Here is an 11,279-nt window from a genome sequence, read left to right on the forward strand (position 1 = left end):
TATGTTGACAACAGTGGCAAGATGTGATTCTTCACTGGTGATGTGATCCACAAGCACTGTAAGAATAAGACATTAAAGAGTGCCTAGTGATTTGATTGACCCGAGATGCTTTTGAAGGACTTGTCCTTTAGAAATTTATGGCCATCCCACCCTCTTTGAGAAATGCATCCCTCTATAAGGCCCATGTAAATTGTGTCCAGCTGGATGGTTCAAATATCTAGTAATTTCTGAAAATCATGGCATGCAAATAGGAAGGAAGAAAGAATTGACAAAAATAATCAGCACTTGGTTGCATTAGCGGAAAAATTTACAAGGCTACAGCAATAGCTCTTAGACTGCATAAAATAAGCTCAAATAGCTTTGCAGTCTTTCCTTTGCTATTTAATTTTAGAACATGCTAGACAAGCACCAGTCTTTTTTTTAAAGTTTATTTTATTGCTTAAGTCACTGAAGACTGATGATCTTAAATTAAATGCTAGCAATATGTGGTGCTCAAACACTTAAGATCCTCTTCAAGAAAATTTAAGCTTTTCTCAATTCCTATATTGTAATATGAATTGAATTAAAAGTATTAGAAGGTGCTATATAGCCCCATGAACCACAGAGTTTTTCTCTTCTGCAAAGGAAGATGACAGTTCACAGAATGAGAGTGAAAGCAGGTCCTGAAGTCAACTGTTACAGATGGAGTTGCAAGCCAGAACATCTTCTATAGTTATGGCATATACCTCTTTAGCAATCACATCTTATCTCCTGCATCTACCCTGTATGACACTGTTTTGTCATATCATCATGGTTTACCTGCTTACCTGCACAATATGGATGTTCTCACAGACCTTTTTTCAAAGACCTTTTACACCAGTGAGTGTTTTCCCTAGGCAAGAGGCTCCTTCTCGGCAGTATAATTAGCATGGTCATACTGTCATGTGTGCTTTGCATAATAAAATATAGTACTCATGGTAAAATCTTTAACCAGAAAAACTATCTGTAAGTACCTATCATTTAGGTTTATACAGAATTCCCACTGAATAACTAAGTAATCAAGTCAAGATGAAAACCATAATTGGAACATGGTTCATTTCTGAAACACTTATTCTTAAGTCCTTTCATCAGGCCCAGAAATTGTCTACTTACATAAGCTGAAAGGGTGTGAGCAATCAACACATTAAAATTTTAGTTTGTGGCTTTGGTTGGATTCAGTTTCTGTCTTGTTTCGGTCAAAAATAATTCTTTGCACAGAGACGGCATGATTTAAATAAAGGTGAAAGTTTTTAATATCCAAATATGAGGTTTCTTTTGCCTTCCGACATAATGGCATTGTCAATTGAATTGGTGCTGTGTTCATGCAGCACTACTATTGTTTGTAGATTGCTGTTACATGATACTTCTGAATGTGATCAGGACAGCATATAGCCTGACAAGGCAAATGCAAAGTGCCTTTCTCTAAGAAGATTGTTGCCTAGGATATTTTCCCATATGAAAATAACTCAGGCTTACTGATTTTTATGTCAATAGTTATGAACTTCAGCTGCTTACCTGGAGAACTTGTCTGTCATCCGTCATACACAAAAATAAAATGGCTTGTAGAAAGAAGATTACTACTAGCAAGCTGCACTTTCATATGTTAGTTCCATGTACTCAATCCTTTAAAGCAAGAAAACTGCAAAAAATTCTGCAGGGGTGACTCTTGCCAGTAGTGTGTTTAGGGACCAGTGTTCGCTCTTGGTTTGGCCTGCAGTTACTAGAGAAACTGCGTCTGCCTCTTTCCATTTGTAGTTCATGCCTAGGCTTGCCTGGTGACCCAGGAGACCCATAGTTTAATCTGGCTAAGAATGCTTGTGCTGAGTTAGGATCCTGATCTGAATCCCACTGAAGTCTTTGGACAGATTTCCATTGATTTCAGTGAGCTCTGGATCAGTCCCATAAATGTCCAGGCACTGTAATGTAGTGGTTTTTAGTGGTTTGGTTTTTTTCTCTTCCTAATAAGGATTAAAAAACAACAGCACCATTTAACAAAAGGCGCAAATATCTACTCAGTTGTCTCATGCATGATGTCAGTCAGAACACTTTGCTATTCATCATGTTTTTTGCAAAACCTGCTGGAATGCTAACAGTTTCTGTTTGGATGCAACTGGGAATGAGTGGGAGAACAATTTGTTGACTGCTATTTAATGAATCTCACTTTGGGATGGACTGTTCAAATTTTGGTTTTGACATTTTCTTTCTTAGTCGCTTATTATCTAAATAGAGTACCCAGAGCTATGTTTTCTTCAAGTCAGTGACAACTGACAGCATTATGAAGAATTTCAGTTCAATGAATCTACCTAATGAAAAGAGACAGTTTTTTTAATCCCTGAAATAGGAAGCCAGAAATACTCTCTGCTATTCTGGTTTCTGTGCCATTATCAGAAATATCTTTTAGCTCCTGCATGATATTAAAAATACCAAGTTTAAAAGTTCTCAGAATATTACTTCTGTATCAATGACAACCTTAATAATTAGAGCCAACTGGATGAATTGCCAAGAACTTTGCTCAAATTTTCCTGTGTTTGTTGTTATAAATGTGTGCAGTGTGGCCTGAGTTTTGTTTCCTAACATCCAAGAAGCAGCACCTTATTGCATGATTGATTGCACTGCTGTAATCTGGTTTCTCAGGTGAAAAGTTTGTTTATTGCTGACTTGCAGTTTATATGTTAACTATAGGAACAAGTGACTCCACAAAGGGAAGTGTTGTAGGGATTCAGACTTCTCTTTGATTGTCCTTTGTGGAATCTAGTCACTTCAGTCTTTTGTCACAGAATTTCCTCACTCACAGGGCCTGCCTGGACAAGTTGGAGGAAGTAGGAAGGCAGGAGACAGTTCAAAGTCCCGTCAGCTGATGTGTCCCATTGATCCAAACGAGCTTGGCATTTATTGAGGAAAAGAGAGTAACTGGATAGTTCCTGAGACTGACCTATGTCAGGGCCAAATCCCACATGGAAACTGAACAAGTTATGGATGCCAGGACAGGGGATGGACTCCCTGTGATGCCTGCTGCTGTTTTGCAGTGGGAATGTTATTTTAGCCTTGATAGTTTAAGAATAGAAGGAAAACAAGGTTTATAGGAAGAAGTCATATCTTTTATTAGATTATAATATGATGTCATGAAAAAAATTACATGAAAACAAAGAAACCAGATTAAATAGCAACTTCCTAAGCTTTGGCAAGAAAGATAGCATCATCCCTAGAGGAGTCACAGTCTGTATGTCTGTGATCGTGTATGAAACCCTGAGTGGACCAAACTGTTATTGAGAAGAACTTCAAAAACTCTAATTATGTGCATTATCCGTCATTTTTAGGTGGCAAATCTTGCTCTTGTTTGATATGTTCCTGGACACAGATTTTGTCAGCAGACATAAAAACTCACAGATCTGTGGTGGTTGCTCCCAGCTGCATTTTCTTAGAAGTCAAGAGACTAGAAAAGGGATCAGTTCATTGCATTTGCCTCATACTTTGCACGTATCCTACCTTTTTCCTCTGCAAAGCCTTGAGATACTTGTTTATAACTCCAGCAGAAAATTCTTAGACGTTTAAGATACTTCATGAAGCAAGTGTGATTTCTTGGAGAAATAATATGTGGGGACCTCAGGGGTAGCTACGTGAGAATGCTGGAGTGCTTTTCAGGAATGTATAGCTCTGGCAGAGCTGTGGGCAAATCCTGCAGGGTTAGGATGTTACAAGACATTGCCTCTCAGGATTGGAGATTGTTCCAGTGCTGTCCAGAGAGCTGACAATCCACTGTAAGGCATGCAGTGAGTCAAGAATGAGACTGTGAAGATCTACTTATAGGAGATCTCTATCTAGCTCTATCTGTTGGTCTAACTCCCCTCATCGATGGATTCACTCTTAAAATGAGAAACAAAGCCCCATCTTTTATAACATCCACTTCTTAGGCAGTTCAGCTACACTCTGTAACAAAATTTATGTGATCAAAAGATTCAAGTCACTTGAGAATTTTTTTTTGTTCTTATGACATGTCACCATGAAACAGATGTTTAAAAACAAAGAAAAATTGATGTGGCTGTGAACACAGTCTTCAGTGTTTACAAGGGAATCCATTCAGATCATAAAATGGCCCCTCAATTGCCTGACATTTTTAAAGCAGGTTTAATCTCTAGAATAAAATTTGGGCCTCATGCATGAAAATCCAGTTTGCCTGTTCAAGAGTGTTCATCTGTTTTGGCGTGCCGATAGAGACAGTCAGCAGCGAGTAAAAGTCTTCACGGGCTGCATAGAAAGAGGCTAACTAACTCCTAAAAAAAGTTGTGTGGAAAGTCTTCCTGGCAATGCATAGCAGTGTTTTCCTGTTGTCCTACATCCTTGTCCAAAAAGCATAGAACAGGTTACCATTGCCCTCTTATGCTATATGTGAAAGGGAAGGAATGACTCTTGTCTTGTGTACGGAACAAAATCCGTATGTGTCATCACAAGCAACCAGGTGCAGTGCAGAGCACATGATAAGGATACTCTTGTGGTCAAAACACTGGTGTGTTATATTAAAGCTCAACTTCTGGCACTGCTGAATGCTTTTTATAAAGGTTCATTATCTATCTCAGACTTTGGTTTCTGTTTTATTTGAGTGGTTATTGAAAGGTCCCCATTTGTTAAGGAAGCATTTTCATGTATGAGAAAAATAGAGAAGACTTTTTTTTTTCCCCCCAATTTATTACTTATTCCTTAAAATCAGAGTTTCTACTAAATGCCTTGGTAAGTCTTGTTTTGTGATGCAGAAAGAAACTGTAAAGCGCAAGGAACTAACTTTGTGAGTGGAGGAGAAAAGAAATCCAGAAATAACCATAAATGAATGTTTTGGGGTACACTTCTGCAAAGATGCGTACTTCTGTAAATCTGTGTCTTCATTCTTTATTTTTCTTATCCTCTGTCTTGTATCACAATCTGTTCACCAGACTGAAATGTATTGAATTGCTTGGCTGCAACATCTACTGTCAAATTAAGAGCCAGTTTAAATACTCAGCTCTTTTTACCTTAATTTGTTCTTTTGTCTTGACAGTTCCTCATATCTGACACTGGAGGCACAACTTCCTGAGACGGCAAAGGGAAAAAAGAACACATCAGCTATTCTTTGAATGTGCCCCAGCTAATTGTTGCCTGAAGTTTTAAACAATGAAGCACTCATATTTGAGAAACTGCTTGTGTATGAGCTCTTTGACAGAGCCATTCACACTCTGTACGAAATGCCTCAAAAATTAACTAAATCTATACTAATAATGTGAACATTTATATAAGATCACTGGGAAGATTAATGTTATGATAAATACAGAGTCATGCAATTTTCAAAATAAAGAATGTCAAATGTGAGGGCTTCATAAGGAAAGTAACTGTTGTGTAAACACTGCTAGAAGCAGTCAAGTGTGAATTTTATTAATTAATTAATAAGCCTGGTACTATTTTTTTCATGGTGAATATTTCTCTTAAATATTTCACAGATATTTATGAGATAGAATGATGGACACAACAGAATACGGTACTGAATCAATTAAATACACCCTAAAAGAAGGAGCTGATATTGGAATAAAACCAATTAGACTGGAAATAGCTTTGAAACCAGCATGTTAGTCTAATGGTGCACAGCTGAATATTGTTACATTCCTCAGAGCCACATGATTTCCTGTTCCATATAAACTCTAAGCAACCTATACTAGAGGAAGAGTGAGTGAGGGTTTGGGTGTTGATTTTTTCACCCCATGTGAGTAATATAAGTTCTTGTAGCGTTAGAGCTGTTTCCTTGATGACTGTTTGAAGCTGTTTATAAAACAACAGCTCTGGTCTGGAAAGGTAATGTTTGTGGTCTTCACTGTATGTAAGGAACTATGTAATTGTAAGAACTGCTGGTTGTTGGCTGTAATATAGTACTCCCTATTATTTATCACATATCTTTTTAACTTTTTTTTACTATTCTGTTAACTTACTTAGTGTGAGTGCATTCTAGAAATGCATTAAATTGGTTTTGCTACCCAGAACTAAATTTGTCAGTTGTTTGGCAAATGGATTTATCTAGCCTCTATCTGTCATGGCTTATGCAGGTTTTGCAATATCCATCCTTAGAACTTGATGGTATCTTAATGTTATTAAATCTCTCTAGTGTAGTATTTTATCTCTACTGATGACTATCCAACAGCTAAAGCACCTTGTGCACTTCAATTTAAAATGAAAGATGAAATTGCTGCCACAGTCTTCTTCATCACAAGGCTAGTGAAAAGGGAAGACAAGCTGAGCAAGCATAAAATGGAGAAATTTGCAGCCAAGCTGACAACAATACTGTTTGAAAAGTATAAGAATCACTGGTACTTGGACAATCCATCCAGAGGACAAGCCTTCAGGTAAGAGGACCCTTAGTAAAAGGGAAGGGGGAGTGGAAGCTTTGCATGACACTCAAGATGCAGTGAGTACATTCTCAGTGCCTGGAGCTGTTAAATTGGAAGTTTACAAACAAACACAAAATTGAAGGAGAATCACTTGGCTACCCCTTAAGCTTGAGGGAAGAATTGTTATTAACTGATAAAGATGCACCTACTTTGAAAGTGGTTTCACAGTGTGTGCCTGTCTAGGTATGACTGGACAGCTGAGGTGGAAATATTAAGGTAATACGCACAAAGTGTCTTGAGGAGCCATCTGACTTCTTGAATGCAGAATTCAAGTGGTCTTAAACTGACTTGTGGAATTGTTGAACTACTTTTAATTCTCTTAAATTACAGTTTGAGTTCCTGCATCTTATGTTTAAAACAAAACCTTGTTTGCATTTATAAATCAGCTTGTTAGCCTAAGTAGCTGACTGGGGCTATAAGTGAGAACTTGCATCAACAGGCCAAATGTGATGAGAAAATAAATAATGAACTGAAGCGTACTTCTGTAAGAGCAGAACTTGCAAAGTTGCAGTGAAACCTTAAATCCACCTATACTTTGTTCTTGTCTAGGTGTATAAGGATAAACAAACATCAGACAAGAGATCCACTGCTGGAGCAAGCCTGTGTGGAAAGTAATGTGGACTTTAATAATCTTGGCTTGCCGAAAGAGATGACTCTATGGGTTGATCCATTTGAAGTGTGTTGCAGGTGAGTTGAGAACCTCTGGCAAACATGTTAAGTGCCATCTACAGACTTGATCCACACCAAGCCTGTTACTGGAGTCTTAAGTGTCTGAGGGTGTACTTACTCTTACTGATGTCAGCTGACTACTAACACATGTCATACTGCTAGTGCAGAACTGCATTATACAAATACAGTCACTTTCAGATATGGTGAGAAGAACCGGCCCTTCACAATTGCGCACTTTGAAGGAGAGGAGAACTCCAAGCTTCCTCAGCAGATCAGCTATGCTGTTGACAGAGCGGCACTAGACTATCATTCTGGCATTTCTTCAGATGAGGAGAGCTTCAGCAAGGAGCCGAAAGCTATCCCTACTGTCAGCAATCCTAACAGTGTCTACCAGGTGAGCATGTGGTAATGGTATGTGGCTTTCAGTCAGAGCTAGCATCTGCAATCTAGGTTCCCTTGTGAAGGAATGTAATAGACTTAGCAATTGATGGCCATACTAATCTCCCCTTTCCCAAACACATTTTAACATTATGTCGTTTCTTGCTGTTTAGTTCAGTGACTACTGCAAGGCACCCATACAGCCCTGGTCTCAGTATCTTCATAGGAAGACTTATATGACTGATGGCTCATACTATGCCCAGCACAGGGGTTACAAAGTCTGCAGGCCAACAGCTGTTTTCACAGGACCGCGTGTTGATAGATACCACTGGATCAATACCAAGCGGTAGATCTGTGGCTGCACCTGATATAGGCTGTTGAAACACGGAGCTATGGTATGGGATGGAGGTTAGCACTACAAAGTTTCATAAAAACAGAAAGCACTTACTGTCTAATCCCTATCTCTGACTTTGTATATCTGGAACTGGGGTTTTATTATATAACCTTTTAAATGTTTTATTAATGTTAACATAAGATTGAAAATTAATGTGAGACTACTTGTAAGTTAAAAAGGAAATGCATATATCAATAAATCTATTCATGTTTTTTTTAAAAGCTGTCTGATCTGCTATCAGTGCCCTGAGGGGAGTATACCAAACTTTCTGGTGAAAACAAGCAAGTCAAGGAAGATAAAAAGATCCTCCAAGTTGCTTTGAACGATAGTCTACTTCATTCTGGCAGAGGTAGCAAGGGCAGCTGCATTGTGAGCAAAACATCTACACATCACAAGCAGAATCACCTCTTTGCTCTCCCTTCAGTGAAACTTTGGTATATGCAGCTCTGAAAGACTGCCTTGTGGCTCCAGCTAGGCTTTTGCTTCTAGACTATATAGCTTACCCGTCAGAAGAACACAGCCTCATGGGCAGGAGAGGGGTGAATACATGCTGGTGTGGCTTTCCACAGCAGCAAGCTAATGCATCACCTTGTAGAATGATGGAGCTGTTATCGCTAAGGATGTCTAGCCTGCCAGTTTGCAATGCTGTGGCTTATAGGAAGCTTTTCTTGTAGCTCTGGACAGCTTGACTCAAACTGTCTTCTAGCTAGTCCAGAACTCCAGCCAGATGGAGACTGCCCTTTCAGTGGAGAAGGACACCTGGGAATACTACTGGGCTTCAAAACTAAGTTCTGGGATATTGTTTCCAGTACTGAGTAAAAAATGTGGTCTCAAACAATTAGCATGAACAGAACTTTGGTCTGACTTGCAGTATGTCTTCCTACTGACTCTACTTGTCACCTGTTCCATCATTGCCTGCTGATTAAACTGTGGGGCATAAGGGTCACAGAAGTGATGTTATAGATTCTGTCTTGCTGGTTAATCTGGTCAAAATGCTAAACAAACTAGTTAGTCAAAACTTAATAGCTCTTGTAAATACCTATGGTTGTCACTTACTGCAGCCATTTCTACTTGCTGCAGTCCAATTATTAGTACCTAATAAACAATGGTGGAAAAACCTAATAAGTAGCCCTGAAGCGGGAATAGCACTTGTGCTGTAAAAGCAGACGACTAGGAGCCAGTTCAAGACTGGAGGCCTACCTGTGTACGTGAATCCAAAGAGAATTACAATTATAGTATAGACTTCAGCTAAGATCTCATCATGGGTGTGAAAAGCTGAGCACCTATGACTTGACATAGCAAGTGTTAATAAACTGTATCCTAGCTTAGCTTTTAAATATGATGCAGATGGGAATAATCAGAAGGAAGCCAAGGGTTGTAATCAACTATTCTCATAGTTCTGTCTCAGTCATGCTTTACCATGACTTGGTCCATATTTCTTCAGAACAAACTCACATCAGTCACATGTACTTTTGCACAATAATTTTGCAATAAGCTTGGTATTAATAGGGTTTGGTGGATCACTTGTACGAAAAAAAAAATTCTACACTTCCTATAACTAGAGATAATTTCCTTTTTGAAGACATTCTTTTAAAGTCTGTTTTTATGTGTGAATATTGCAATTTGTGGGCTGTTGGTTAAACTGAGTAAATAAGATATGAGGAGAGGCTTTTTCATTACTACAAGTCAGAAGCAGTGTTTCCAACTAATTCTTGCAGCTCTGATAATAGAGCTTGCACTCTAGTAGCTTAATCCCTTTATTGTAATCAGCAGTGGGATTTTTTCCTAGCAAGATCAAAATAAGCATCTGTATATGGGGTGAAGGTGTAAACAATTGATTCAGCAATTCTGAGATAATGGAATGGATACGTACTTTGTGAAGTTATAATAACCCAACTGCTTCTCAGTGTTGAATATTTGATGTATAATGAGGTAACAGCATTAGTGTTGAGGGTGTTCAGTGACTCATGAAATAATTTGAATCTTGTCCTGTGCCTCTATGAATTCTTGTACTGATGAGGAAGGAAGGATCTTTCTACTTAAAGAAGAGGCTGTGGTGGTGAGAGTAGAGGTGAGGTTTCATTGGTCAGCAAATACTGAATGTTTCATGTGTTCAGGGTTTGACTCTTGAATTTGGGGGGAGGAAAGACTGTCCTTCCAAGCTGAAGAACAGGGCTAGTCTCTGACAGTGCAAGACCTGCATTGCTGTATAGGTGGTACTACTGAGCAGCTGAGGTATGGTGCCATTAGAACAAGTTAAGGCTGGGCAAGTTACTTTCAGCGGTGGAGATAATATCTCTTGCTCTTGATATGTAATTGTGTAGATAGTTACTTGGACTGGTGATAGCTTTCATTGTCTTATAAAGTCGGAAGAAAAGTGTAACTATCAACTGATGTCTGCAGAGGCCTCAGAACATGGAGTGATACATCAGTTTAAAAAAAAAATATTTTTTTTAACACTAAGCAGACTTATGACTGATTCTATATTTTGCTTCTGTTCCTGGAAACAGTCTCAGCTTTTGCAATGATGTTTATTTTTTCACCACTTGGATATAGCCAGATATGTCAATCACTTAGGCTAAAGTCTTGTCACTTAAATTACTACTATGTTGCTTTCACTCCTAATTTAATGAGCCTTTAGTATGAAGGGGAAAAATACACTATAGTTAAAACAGAAATACAAGATTTACGTTGGCTTAAAGCCTGAAGACAAATGCAGAGGACCAGATTAGAAACAAACCGCCAAGTCTTATTTTGAGTACCATTACAACTTTCTGCCTAGGGCTATTTTCTCTTCTAATGCATTTATTTGTTTTACTAAACAGGCTTTCTCCAAACTAGTTATTTCAAGGTAGTAAAGAAGTAAGTCTTCGTTGCCTTTACTGTTTAAAAACTGATGTTCATCCTCTACGATATGCACCAGCTCTTCAGTTAACACATCCACTTTATCCTCAAGTTCTGAAAGGGACAAGTAAGTGCAGGTTTCTTCTTCAAAGCTTAAAAAGAAAATGGAAAGGAATGCTTAAAATCAGACAGTAGAAATGTCACTGTTAAAGCAATATCTGTAGACTTCTCACAAGAGCAAACCAGAATTACAAATTTCACTGGAACTTAGCTTCTCTGTTATTGGGAAAGTGATGGTAGCTTACAGAGAAGTAATCAGTCTTTCTGTGATGTATCCTGGCATCAAATCTGATCTGTTCTTTTTACAGCATGCCTAGATGTAGAAGGTTATGTAGGTTTGCTTTGTAGTATAAAGTGAGGTCGTGATAAAGATCTGTCATGATTTGCTTTGTATTAACCCCCCCAAATTGTTCAGTTGTTGCTGTGTTAATACAACTGTTAATAATATTTCCTGTCAAATCATTCTTACTGTGTCCTCCATCCAAAGCTGTCATTTTCATAGCTGCTCAAGG

At 38.4% G+C, this 11,279-nt stretch overlaps 1 protein-coding gene across 1 annotated transcript; it reads left to right on the top strand.

The window, feature by feature from the left end:
* Positions 1 to 6,195: 6,195 nt before the first annotated feature.
* On the top strand, positions 6,196 to 8,119 carry BTG4 (B-cell translocation gene 4). The gene is made up of 4 exons (XM_009706927.1): positions 6,196 to 6,377; positions 6,972 to 7,109; positions 7,290 to 7,485; positions 7,643 to 8,119. Exons 1-4 carry the CDS (start codon positions 6,205 to 6,207, stop codon positions 7,817 to 7,819), a joined length of 684 nt encoding a protein of 227 aa, XP_009705229.1. The 5' UTR covers positions 6,196 to 6,204; the 3' UTR covers positions 7,820 to 8,119.
* The last annotated feature ends 3,160 nt before the right edge of the window (positions 8,120 to 11,279 follow it).

Source organism: Cariama cristata, unplaced genomic scaffold (genome assembly GCF_000690535.1).
Source record: "Cariama cristata isolate BGI_N322 unplaced genomic scaffold, ASM69053v1 scaffold4239, whole genome shotgun sequence".
Classification (NCBI taxonomy): Eukaryota; Metazoa; Chordata; class Aves; order Cariamiformes; family Cariamidae; genus Cariama; species Cariama cristata.